General features: G+C 36.8%; 1 protein-coding gene across 2 annotated transcripts in view; it reads right to left on the bottom strand.

Annotated features, from left to right (window-relative positions):
- Positions 1 to 12,542, bottom strand: part of PDE1A (phosphodiesterase 1A) — a 346,207-nt gene extending 333,665 nt beyond the window's left edge. Inside the window, exons 1-2 of one of the 2 annotated variants that reach the window (XM_003791460.1) lie at positions 12,403 to 12,542; positions 12,047 to 12,157 (exon numbers count right to left, since the gene is read on the bottom strand). In XM_003791460.1, coding sequence (XP_003791508.2) covers positions 12,047 to 12,147 — 101 coding nt within the window. In that variant the 5' untranslated portion in view covers positions 12,148 to 12,157; positions 12,403 to 12,542. Of the gene's footprint in view, positions 1 to 12,046; positions 12,340 to 12,402 lie in introns of those variants that run through there. The other variant, XM_003791459.2, reaches the window with a different exon arrangement.
- Between the last annotated feature and the right edge of the window lie 949 nt (positions 12,543 to 13,491).

The raw sequence follows: 13,491 nt of genomic DNA, 5'->3' as shown, positions 1-13,491 counted from the left end.
TTGAAATCACAGAATTACATGAAAAATGTGGAGGTAAAGAGCTGATTGTGGGTGCCTGTTGGTTAGCTTTTGTTGGGCAACAAAACACTGACCACAATTTAGTGGCCAAGAACAATAAATATTATTTCCTCACAATTTTGAGGAAGTTAGACAGTGAGGATGACCCCATAAACATGTCTGGTGGTTGACTCTCCACTCCAGTGTTTTTCAAGCTTTTTTTATCTCACTGCACCCTTGAACCTACAGTTAAACTTCTGTGGCATACTTAAATTATGTTGATCAAAAAAAAAAAAAAAAGAGAGCGAGAGAGAGAGAAAAGAACATAATGTCTATGCTTCAAACTTCTTTCAAAAATAATTGGAGGGCAGCGCCTGTGGCTCAAGGAGTAGGGTGCCAGCCCCGTATACAGAGGTGGAGGGTTCAAACCCAGCCCTGGCCAAAAACTGCAACCAAAAAAAAAAAAAAAATGAACAAAAATAATTAGAATTAATGTACACAGCTATGATTTAATAAAATAAATAAATAAATAATGATTGGAATTAATGATCTTTAAAATTTTTCATGGCACACCAGTGTGCTGTGGCATACCAGTTGAAAATCATTGGTTGTGGTTGAGATCTGGAGGTGCCTCAGCCAGAGTGGTTTATATCTGCTCCCATGGCCACACTCCCAAGCTCAACAGGGTGCTTCACATACTGACCTGAGGGATTCAGACAGAGTAAACCCTAAGACATAAGAGTTTCCACACGTTGGCTTATTTCACATTAGCTTAGATGCTATTGGCCAAAATAAGTTGCTTTGACGCTACTGGCCAAAATAAGTTGCTTGGCCAAGAGTCAGTTTGGGAGAGATTATCCAAGAGAATAGATGCAGGAAGCCAGGAATAAATTTACTATTACAGCAGTGGTAAACAATGATGTGAAAAAATGTCTGAAAAAAATGGAAGCTTTTTGTAGAATCCAAGAGATTAAACCAGAAATTTGTCAGAAATAAAGTATCAGACGGCAACACTTGTTCATTCTAGAACCAGTGGAAGGTACTAGAGATTTTTCAAGTTCTGAAAGTTAGAAGGAGCCCCCTAGTCCACATACAAACCATCTCCAAGTACAGTCTAAGGAAGAATTAGAAAAACGCTCTGTAGTTTAAATGGTGTGTGTTCTCTCCAGGAAACAAAGCAGAATAAACTCCAGTAATGTAATTTTTCTGAAATAAACAAAAGGAGGGGAAAGACTAGTCCCTTTACTTCAGAGAAGAACATGTTTAAAGTTCTTTATAAAGAAGCAGCAGCAGCTTATGTAAGAATAAAATGCCCAGTTTTAACAGTTAGAATTCCTACATAAAAATCACCAGGAATAAACACCAGACATTACTATTGTTCAGGGTTTTCTTTCTCTGCTGTTTGGAGTACCAAAGGTCAATTAAATTAGAATGATTTTTGTAAAGATTCAAGTCTTGAGTGGGCAAAAGCTTTTAGAAAAAGTCAAATTCTCTTGCAAACACTAGCTAGGATCATTGTTTAAATAAATAAGTTAAAAAGCAAAGTTAGTACCCGTCCTTGAGAAGGAGAGAAACAGAAGTGGGGAGTTTCTGATATCTAAGGCATATGCCAAGTGATAGCTCCCTTTGGTATTCAGCTTTGAGTATGCAGAACAAGGCAAACAGATGGCAGGAGTGTGGAAAGATCAAAACAAGAGAACAGCTTTTAACTCCTGAAATGTCAGGTTTTATAGTGAGTCTTGAGTGTTAAGTGGAATTATCTAAATCAATATTAAAAGGAATAAGTATGGGCCTAGGAATCCGGCCCTCCCCTTACTACCTATGAAATATTGGTCAAGCCATTTAACGTATTGGAGGCTCGGTTTCCTCATCAGAAAGATTAGAGATAATTGTATACATCCATATAAACCAAAAGGAAAATCTTTCATAAAGTATAATGCATAAAAGGATTATACACTACGATTACTACTATAATTCTATTATGAGTGACTTTTAAACAGTTGAAGCTAATCAGAAATGTGACTGATACCCAAAGTGTTCAGTTTTTTTTCTTATCTTGCTCCAAAAACAGCTCATTTTGAATCAACCGTTAGGAAGTCCAGTTTTAAGCACACCAATCAGCACAGGACTGCTTTTCTAATAAGTTTATTTTTATTTTCTTCCAAATTATCTAGGACCTGTTTCATGAGAATCACTTGGTCATCGATGCTCATGTAGAGTTTAATTGATGTTGACGTCTGTTTTCTTCTGCTATAAACACTGGTGCTTAGAGATTATACCATCTTTCACAACTCATAAAATTATTTGAATAACTCTAAATATCAAAATTTTGCTTACCAAAAATTATCTGCATGATTGAGCATCTTCTGTACCCATTTAGTAAAAATTTATGTTTCAAAATATTTTACAATATGAGGTGGCACCTGGGGCTCAAAGGAGTAGGGCACCAGCCCCATATGCCGGAGGTGGTGGGTTCAAACCCAGCCCTGGCCAAAAACTGCAAAAAATAAAAAAGTAAAATAAAAAAATTTATAATATATTAAAAAATAACTTTTTGGCACAGTGTGGGGGTATATGTCATGCCTCCTGGGTATGGGATACAACTATAACAGGGACTATCCCTAACAAATGCAAGCATTGTAACCTAATTCTTTGTACCCTCAAATTGACTTGAAATTTAAAAAAATTAATTTTAAAAACAGCTGCAAGAAAGTATAACTTAAAAAAGAAATCTAAAGGGTCATAATGCTTCCTATGTATGCCTCTAATGACCTATTATCATTGGTATGCCCTTCCTTAACAATAATCATTCATGCCTAAAACTTGCTCTCAGAACAGATATGTGGAATAGTACAATTCTCATGAGCCTTTAATACTATCATCAGTTTAATGATGTTTGTTAATGAATAGTTTCTTTCACACCCAAAAGGTCCTTTACCAAAATGATAATCAGACTTTCTAAATATTTGCATTTGACTAGCTGATTAGAATATGTTAAAGAACAAATTGTAATAGTACGATGGTAAAATGTCCCATTTTCTAAAAATAAATCAGCAAAGGGATGGCTATAGGATACGACTGTGATTATTTCGAAGTCAAGTCCATTGTGAAGTAGGCCTAGACTGGGATAAAGAAAGACCTAAAGAATGACTTTCAAGCCAGAGTAACTCAGGAAATCAGTCTATCCTTGAGTCACACATGATTATAGGAATCTAAAATAAATTCTAAAGCTTCCATGAGATGTTAAACTAAAGATGTTACTCCGACAATTTTTCTATCAGTGAAACTTTCAAAGCCAGCCCACTTCTCAGCTCGTGCACTCTCTCTCCACAAAACCTTATCTCTTAACCCAGGAAAGCATAAATCTTCAAGTATAACGGTTCTGTTGAAAAGAAATCTGAGGACTCTTGTGAGAACACATCCATTGAGCTAAGAGAAAGTCTCCTTTCTGCATCTAGACAACTCAACTCTGTGCACTGATTCTGATAAGAAAAGTACATGACAAAATATATAAAATTCTGCTTTGGAATGTAATATTAGTGATAATAAAAACAACAGCTAGGATTTCCTGAATTCTAAGCAATCTACAAGTGCTAATTCAATTATAATAATTCTCTCAACACCTATGAGGCAGGTAAGGATATTGTTTTCATTATAGAGGTAAGAAAACTGAGGCATCAAAAAATCAATCAGCTTAGAGAAGATTATAGATGTTAAATAGGTGGGTTGTACTATAATCAAGAACAGAAAAGGTAACAGGAATATTACCAGTAATAATTCCAATGTTTCCCAGGCTTATTGGGTGGCAGGTATTATGCTATATTTCTTAGTATGTTGTTTTATTTGATGTTCATTGTCTTAATTTAGGCAAGATATGGATTCCCAGATCCTGATGCTTTCTTCTACATGGAAGAACACCTGCCACGAGATAAGCCGACAAATCTCCTTGAGCTTCCTTTCACATTCTTTCACAGAAAATAAAGAACAAATCATTTGGCTGACAAATTGTGGAGAAGGAATTGGGCCTAAGTATGAAGCTCTCCTTCTCACAGGGAAGGAATTTTCTGCTTAGAGAAAATATAATCTTGGCCGAACATGATATTTCTCACATGCAATCTTAGCACTCTGAGAGGCCAAGGAGGGTCGATTGTCTGAGCTCATGAGTTCAAGACCAGCCTGGGCAAGAGTGAGACCCCCATCTCTGAAAATAGCCAGGCATAGTGACAGGCACCTGTAGTCCCAGCTAAAGCAAGAGAATTGCTTAAGCCCAAGAGTCTGAGGTTGCTGTGAGCTATGATGTCACAGTACTCTATCATAGGTGACCAAGTGAGACTCTGGCTCAAAAAAAAAAGAAAGTATAATCTCATCTCCTCGAGGCCATGGCATAAATTTTGGAGGGAAATTGTGTCTCCTACTAGAGAGTCCTTCATTTTGAAGGAGATAAGTAGAATTCAGAGGAGTTCCAGTTCAGCTACACACCAAAACAATAGCTTCCAGAATGCAAGCCTCATTTACTATAAAGCTATTTCTGCTCTCCCTTTACTGGGCTCCTCAATCAATTTACTCTGAATTTTAGCAGAGATGAGAGGCATCATTCATTAGCCCCCTCTCCCATGCTGATATCTTATGAGGTAGATGTTAAGTGTGTCTACGTCTTAGTTGAGAAGTCATCTAAAGAATTCATCCCTGACTATCCAAAGTATCTTCCCCAGGTAACTTGATCAAGTCACCCAGTGTATTTTCTTCTGGTCACTTCTTACTCCACATTAACTTGCTTTTATGTTTCACTTTTATGTTGTTCGTTTCCTTTGCTGAAATATAAACTCCTTTTCCTAACATAGCACCTAACCTAGCACACAATCAGTGACTATCAAATAAGTGAGTGAATAATGAGTGCAATAATTGGATTTCTACATATTAATAAAAAGTAAAGTTTAGAGAAATTAGTAATTGCTCCAGGGCCATTCAGCTAAAAAACAGTTACTATTGGAAAATATCTGAATGACATCAGAGTTCAATTTTTTAATTCCTAAGGTATTCCACCTCAACAATGTTCATCCTACAAATCATAGCATAATGTTATGTAAGCACTGGGATTTATATTCAGACTATATCTATACACCAAAATAGGTTTTGATGAGGCAGTTTTCTTCAAATCAAACCAGTTTTATGATTAAATGACAACTTTTAAGAAAAAATATTTGCTTGATGAATCCATCAAAATAATCACATACTTGACAATGTAAGAACAGAGATTAAGATGATTTCCAAGAAATGTCTCCTTTGATATTTTAAATGAATCCACTATATACCCTCAGTCTCAGGAAGTGATGAAACCCATCACTTGGTCAAGTAAGGCAGGGTTAGATGGTGGCACAAGGGAGTTGTTTAATGACTAAGAATACAAAGTATCTAACTCCATTGTGCCATTGGGAGAGGCAGGGCTCCACCTGTATGGTTCATTTGTGTGTTTGTGTGTGTGTGAGTGGGTTTGTGGCAGGGGAAGACAGGATTGACCGTGTTGATTAAGCACCACTTATTCTGGTTTAAGAGATGAGTGTTAATTTCTTATTGCTACTGTAACAAATTTACCACAAATTTAGTGGCTTGAAAAAAATTATCTTCAGTTCTATAGGTCAGAAATCTGATGTAAGTTTTCACTGAGCTGAAATCAAAGACTACATTGTTTCTGAAGGTTCTAGAGGGAGGATCTGTTCTCTCACCTTCTCAAACCTCTAGAGGCTGGCCTAGGCTCCTGGCCCACTTCCCCCATCTTTAACATTGGCAAAGACAAGTCAAGTCCTTGGCACATCACATCACTCTGACCTCCTCCTCCGCATCTCTTTTACAAACCTTTATGATTACCTTGGGCTCACCTGGGTAGTATAAGATAATTTCCCTACTTTAAAGTCAGCTGATTCTGTTCTTTAATTCTCCTTTTCCAAGTAAAGTAACATATTCTCAAGTTCTCGGGACTAGGATGTGGACACCTCTGGGAGCATTTAGTCTGCCAAGGTTCAGGGACTAAGTTTTAAGAAGCACCACTTTAGATCCTTTTCTGATCTTTCTGGGTACCTATTCTGAGAATGTCATCTTTGTTTTGGACAAGATGAATAACATCTTTAAACAGTTTATCTAAACCTGAGTTCTACAAGATATTGTCTGTGTAACTAACCTCCCTCGGATATTTTCTTCTTAAGTGTATTGAAAGGAGTAAAGAAGAATATAAATATGTTATATCTGCACAGTTCTGTCAACTAGTAGAGGATAAGCAGACATTTCTTCTACCTTCTCCATGTGTATGATAGAGGCGAATCTATCTCCAATCCTTCAACCAGGCCCTATTTTGAGTGCTGGATTGATCTTCTAATTCTCTAGGGAGAGCCAGTATAAGATTCAGAATTGTATTCACTCATTGATTTAGAAATTTTATTGCATTATCTCCTATGTGCCAACTACTGTGCTACATTCTGGGGACCCAAGAGCAAACACAATGAAGTGAATATAGTTCTTGCTTTCAGAAGCTGGGGTTCAGTATGAATGTAGATTTTGTTATGAAAGGGAAATTTCAAGTTACTTATGAGCCAAAACCAGAAAACCAACCTAGTATAGAAAGTCTGGAAGGATTTCCCATGAAATTGAAATTTAAGCAGAGATCCCTGTGCATTTTTTAATAAGGTCCCTATCAAAATTTTGAACAGAACAACTCTTCCTGAAAAGGAATGCCCCTAGCTCTATAGTACATTTAGCCTGCCTGGAGCCTGCTACCCACTAAATCTACCCACAGTCCCTGCAACCACCACGAACTTCCCCACACAACTCCAAATACCACAGAAGGGACAAGAGCAACTCTGGCTGAGAGAGGAAAGGAAAGGATTAGTTCTCTCTAGAACAGAGGACAAAAAGAGCAAAGCCAGATCGGTGGTGAGCAGCATTTATTTGGAGCAACCTCCCAAAGAAAGGGAGGTTGGGTCTGGTTGGGAGGGGGCCCTAGAAGGACAGGCATCTGACAGGCTCCAGGGGTTAAGCAGGTAAGCAGAGACCCTGGGAAGGATGCAAGCCTTTAAAGGGTACTGAGCAGAATAGTAAAAGGACTAGATTTGCATCTTGTCTACAATGAAGCTTCATCCTACCTAAAGCGTGACTCCAGTTTGAAAATATGGTGCTAATAGCTCCTACCATTTTCTTTTTCTGCTGATTTTCATTCTGAATACAAATTTCTGCAGCATCCTCTTACTGATGAGGACCTCAGCAATATTATCTGAGAGCTGTACAGCACACTGCCTTCTTCAACAATTAACAGCTGACTGGAATTAGTTAAAGGATTATCACATAGTATTTCCTCCTCTTTCACTTTCGGCTTCTCTACATTTTATCCTTTACTACCAAGTGTCATATTCACCACAAACCAGAGAGGAAAACCAAAAAAAAAGGATTTAATTTCTTTCAACTGTTGCATTCACAATTCCAGATCTTAATATCTGGACATCCGTCAGAATAGAAGAACAAAGAGTTATGCATCTAAACATACAAAATTCATGATGAGAAATTAAATTACTCCCAAACTAAAATTCCAATAGAAACTAGTCCTACATTTATAAAAACTGGAGGACTTGGCAGTATCAGGAAGTGGTGAGTGTTACGTTTTTGTCAATAGTTTGCAGCTAGAGTAGTTCAAGCTCTCTTCACTTTTGTTAAACTGAGGGAGATGATGCTCTGATTTAGTTTTTCCTGTAACTTTATGTAGGGAATTTCTACTCAATCATAGTTTTCTGAAGATGCTGTGACTTCTTAGGTAGAATTCTTAGAACAGTCTAATTGACTGAAAAGAGCAGCATCAGCATTTTTAACTATGTAAAACTTTTTAAAATTCTATGGTTGTTTTATGGTTAGGGTGACCAGATTCTAACATCTGTAAGGCGGGACAACATGGGGGGAGGGCAGAGCGGGGGCTGAGCGGGGCGCAGGGCAGGGGATGGCGCAGAGGAGGGCCTGACAACAAGGCAAACTTTGATAGGCAGTTCTCGATAATCTCTTCTCAGCAATTATTTATTACAGTTTAACATTATAAAATTAACAAAAATAATATAAAATTCATATTCTGGCGAATAGCCATATGGTGGGCGAAAACCGTATATTCCCTTCTTGTTCTCCAGCCCCTTCTTTCCAAAAATCGGGACTTTTTTAAAAAGCCGCAGGACGTGGGACAAATTGTTGAAAAGCGGGACTGTCCCGCCAAAATCAGGACGTCTGGTCACCCTATTTATGGTACAACTTTTTAAAAATTCTATGGAGCTCTTTGCATGTTTAAGGAAGAAAAAAGCAACATTACTGTGACTCCCAGAGGCATTATTTCCTAAATTTAAAAAGATTATGCATAAATGATATAAAATCTTCAAATCAACTTTTCAATTAGAAATCAATAAGATAACAGTCCTTACAAAAACTAGTGATAGATGAATTCTTTCAGTATGTGGGAAGCAGTTTCAGTCTCCTATTTATAAGAAACTTCTGAATAAGATGGAGACTTTACCTCCTTCATGTTCACACGGATGGAGCTGGAAAATGTTCTTCTTAGCAAAGTATCTCAAGAATGGAAGAAAAAGTATCCAATGTACACGGCCCTATTATGAAACTAATTTATAGTTTTCATAGGAAAGCTACAACCTAATTATAGCCTTAGAATATGGGGAGGAGGGAGGGAGGGGAGTGGGGGGAGGGAGGGTGATTGGTGGGGTCATCTCTAGGGTTTATCTTACAAGGGTACAAGTGAAGCTTTCTAAAAGCAGAGTATGAATGTCTTAACACAATAACTAAGAAAATGACATGAAGGCTACATTAACCAGTTTGATGAGAGTATTTCAAATTGTATATGAAAACACCACACTGTACCCTGTGATTGCATTAATGTACACAGCTATGATTTAATAAAAAAAAAAAAAGAAACTTCTGAATAAGAAATTTCATTAGGTGTTGAAATGACATAAGACATAGGATATGCTTTCCAGACCTTAAAAAATTAATAACTATGGCCAAATATATGATTCTTTTAAATATTGTTTATTAAAGACCTGCTGTCATAGTTATTTACTCAGAGTTTCATCATTGTCATTAGACAAAGTCTAACTTGTCATACTGGGTGACAAATTAGTGATGGACTATAGATTGAATAAAACTAAAGATAAAAGTTGTAATTATAAGAAGAAAAATTCTAAATTAAAGCATAGAAGGCTACATCAGAATGGGAGTAAGAAACAGTTTCACCTTTGTTCTCACAAAAGAATACTAGATTTCTCGACATATCACTTTAAGTGGTGTCTCAAATATTATATGAAGAAGATTTGGAAGAAACTCAATAAAAGAAATCAATAAAACAGTAGAGAAAATGTGATATTTTAATTTAGTTTACCAAAATTTTCCAGGTGTTAATTATAAAATTTAAAAATTACTTCTCTGGACTCAAAAACTGTCTAAAATGTTGTATCTATGTATTATGAGGCAATGCCTATATGAAAACTTTCTCTAAATATCTACCTGTCATGGTCCATGTTTTCTATATTTAAGGTGTAATTGAATAAATATCATTTTACTTTCACATTTCTATTTTTATTTAACCTAAAAATATATATACTATAAGCCTAACTAAAAGCAGAATATCCTGCTGAAATAAGTCAATGTATTTGTAGAACTAAATGCAATAAAAGATAAAGTCACTTTCCAAACAAATACCTGAAAGTCTTAGTTGAGTCTATTTTACCAAAAATAAGAAAAGTATTGAACAATTGTCTGATAGCTTTCATGAATAGCATGATTTTAATCTCTAATACTTAAAAGTAGAATTCTAGCATTAGCAATTTTGGCAAGTTAAAATTCTGTTTGAGTCAATATTGCATTTTAAACAGGCAAGATGATTTTCAGCAATGGTATAGGGAGTCCCTCATATCACTGTTTGGAATGCACGGTGCACAGAAGACCATAATTAAACAATTTTGTTGTCATTAGTCATGCAGATTTTAGAGAGAGCTTCATGCTTTGACAATGCTTAGCCCAGAACACTGAAAATGTCTTAAGGCAAAGTACGAGTTAAAGATAACAGCACCAAAATGCAAATTCTTCCTTCAGTGCAAAAGCAACCAATCATTTTAGTCAGCCCTATGATAATTTTTTTTAAAAACCTGGTTAATGGTCATTTAGTGATTGAGTGGCTCTATGTAGCCACAGCTCAAAATTAATTTAACATATACATACATTAGTATACCTTTCTATGAATTCATAATATCTATCAGACTTTTGTGAAATAAAATGACAGATTGATCTTTGAGCTCAGCTAATAAAGTGAAATTCAGTAACTTTGCCTCTACAATGTTTGAACCTAACACAAAATCAGTTTTCAAATTTCTTAAAGACATATGCATCAATCCACCACACTGTATCTTTACACATTTAAGTAACTACATAAAAATATTAATAGAAGAAATACAAAATAAACCTTACATCCTATCCTGCTAAAGACATTAAAATCTAAAATAGGTTGCAATATGATGTATAATGTTTCCGGTGTGAATGTTCATCCACTCATTAGATTAGAATACAAATCACCTGGTTGCTGCTAATATTTAATCTGCATCTATGCTGATTAACTTTGTGAGCTGTTATTTTCTTCGATAGGATTGCTTGGTTTCCTAGATAAAAACCTCACCAAAAAGATATAACTTCTAAATCTTCAATGGGTTTTGGAAACAAATTTCTCTGATTCATTCAAATGATGTAAAGATGGCTTCCTTTAAAAGTTATCTCTGCTAACTGTTGTTTGTGTTAGTGGACACATGCCAGTGTACTGTATTGCCATGTATTACTTCGAGTAGTGATCAAATGCATATATAAACAACATTTCAATATATAAATACCATTAAGTAAATTCAAATGGAGAAAACCACAAGAGATTTTTACCTCTACACAAAGTTTGATATAATTTTTCCTCAAAAAAAATCAATACCAAACCAGGAGCATCAAATTTACTCAGATACTGAATTTTATCAAACAGTGTGTAAACCACAGCATTAGCTACGTGAATCTTAGAGAACTCTACTTTGCATGGTATAGGATTCCTTCAGCTGTTACTACAGAAAAGCAGATATAGTTTCCAAATATGCTAAGCAATTACATATTTGGCCTATAAATGCCCTATAAACATTCATATTTCACATTTTTATCCAAATGTCAAATATGATTTTTAAATTATGACATAATTAAAATAAATCATATAAACATAGGGTAGTGCTGGAACACAGAACAGAAGTTAATAGCGTACACTGCTAAAAACCCGTGCAAAGGTGTGAAAGCAAAGTGAGTGGAATTGCCATTAAAGTTTGACTCAGTTCCTTACCTTTCACATTTGATGTGAATGCACAATTCTTGGCCTATCTTATTAAGGACCATTTATTACATACAATGAGCTATTCTGTACTTTCAGAAGAAGTGAAAGGGTTAATTTAAAGCCAATACTCTCTAATAAGTTTTATGTGCTATCCATATTTTTAGCACATAAAACATTTTCTCTAATAGAAATATTGCTATTTAAGAATAAAGAATAAGCCTAATGAAGTATAATTATTTATCATATGAATCCTGTCATTGTTTTTCGAAATCTCCTCACAGAAAAAGTACCAGTCTTATTTCTCTTTCTACTTACCTGCGGGAAATTTTACTTCGGCCAGCACCGAGGCAACCAGCTTCCCTAATTGCCTTTCTGCTTGTCTAAATGCCTATCTAAGCAGTGTATACAGAATGCTAAAAGGAACCATGTCGTCTGACAAGGCAGTGACTTCTCCATGAGTTACCTTACTTTAATGAAATGTACAAGAGCAACAAACCATCCGTCCCCCCAAGTTGTTAGCTGAGATGGACACGTTTTATTTTTTAAGAGGAAATCTTTCTAAAGGAAACACTAGTCCACAAAGCAGACAGCATCAACAATTAGTCACATTAACAGTCAAATCTTTGAGGGGGAGGGAATAAAATCCTAGAACCAAGCAAAGAGCATACTCACATCCCTTTCAAGCGCTGCCACATTTTTTCAGTATGTTCTCCTATAAGATACTTCAAAGTGGTGTTTTCCAGTTCTTCAATTTCTGTAGCACTTGACCCCATGCTGCTGCTGCTGCTAAGACAATACAGTTACAGTCAGTTTCAGCAGCCAGAACAAGCATTCCTCAGGCCACCACAAATCTCCACCAGTTATACAGTAGCATCTCTTATCAAAACAGAGCTGATGTGCAAAGCTGAGGGAAGCCTCCGCCAGAGCCGCTATTGACTTTGACAGGCTCGCATCACCTCCCCCCCGCCCCCACCCCCAGCAGACAGCAGTATAAACAGATGCTCTGACCTCACAGGAGCAAGCCGCACATGGGAGCCTGCTACTGTACTACTGACCGACTGAGTACCCGAGCCCTGCCCAGGAGCAGCTCATCTGTCACTGTTCTGTGCGCTGAAGCACAGAATTCCTACAGTTTACGAGCTCTGCTATGCACAAGACAAACGTGAATGACTTTCGCGCTCCACAAGAGGCTAAATTCCTCCCTACCAACGGAATGCGCGCAGGATGTAATAAGAAAACAGATGGTAGGAAGCAGTATCGGCAGCACCACCCCGAGGAAAAAAGTGCCTGTTTAAATGCCAAGGTTTTTGTCTTTTAATTGATCTGGCTCCAACACTTAAAAATCTATCATGCTCTGACAATAAGTGTAACCGATGTTAATGACAGTGAAGAGAAAATAACATACAGAGCCACACAGAATACAGACCACAGAGCTCCACAGGTTGTTAGTGCAAGAATATGTACATGGACTGCCGCTGCGATCGGGCTCATTCACCTTCTCCTAGCAACTCCACACAGTAGGTAACTGGCAGCTTCACCGGGGGAAACGCGGCAGCTGCACACAGCCTGTTCTCTGAATCCTTTGGGGATTTAAAAATAAATGAAATAAAACGAGCGTAAACGCAAGTGTGCGTGTTGAAGAAAAAGGAGCAGGTGTGTGTGTGTTTATGAGACGGAAAAGCAGAAAGAGGGAGCGGGAGGAGACAAACGGATGCTTTGCTACTTCTGCGTTTGAGAAGAAAAATGAGAGAAAGTGGACATAAAAGGAATCAGAATTGAGTTGTCAGCCAAGCTCCCAACACATGGCAAGCTTTCTTTGAAACATGCACAGACCTTGAGCTCCACAGCAGCTATTGCTGTCTGCAAGCTGCTAAGAAAAATATACTTATAAGCAATATTTCTTCTTGTTTGTTTGGAAACCAAGATGTAGTTTTATTCCTTCCTGCAAGAAAACTTGCCCATTGCCTTGAGTTTTAAGGTAGAGCTATTCAAAGATGACAGACAGGTAGACAGATAGAATATTTATTATTTCCTATGTGTCAAATACTGTTCTCAGGACCTAACACATGTTTCCCTTTTTAATTCTTGCAAAAAGCCTGTGAAGTAGGTAATATCCC

Source organism: Otolemur garnettii, unplaced genomic scaffold, assembly GCF_000181295.1.
Source record: "Otolemur garnettii isolate 467f Iridium unplaced genomic scaffold, OtoGar3 scaffold00048, whole genome shotgun sequence".
In the NCBI taxonomy this organism is placed as follows: domain Eukaryota; kingdom Metazoa; phylum Chordata; class Mammalia; order Primates; family Galagidae; genus Otolemur; species Otolemur garnettii.
This window is presented reverse-complemented; position numbering and strand designations above follow the sequence as displayed.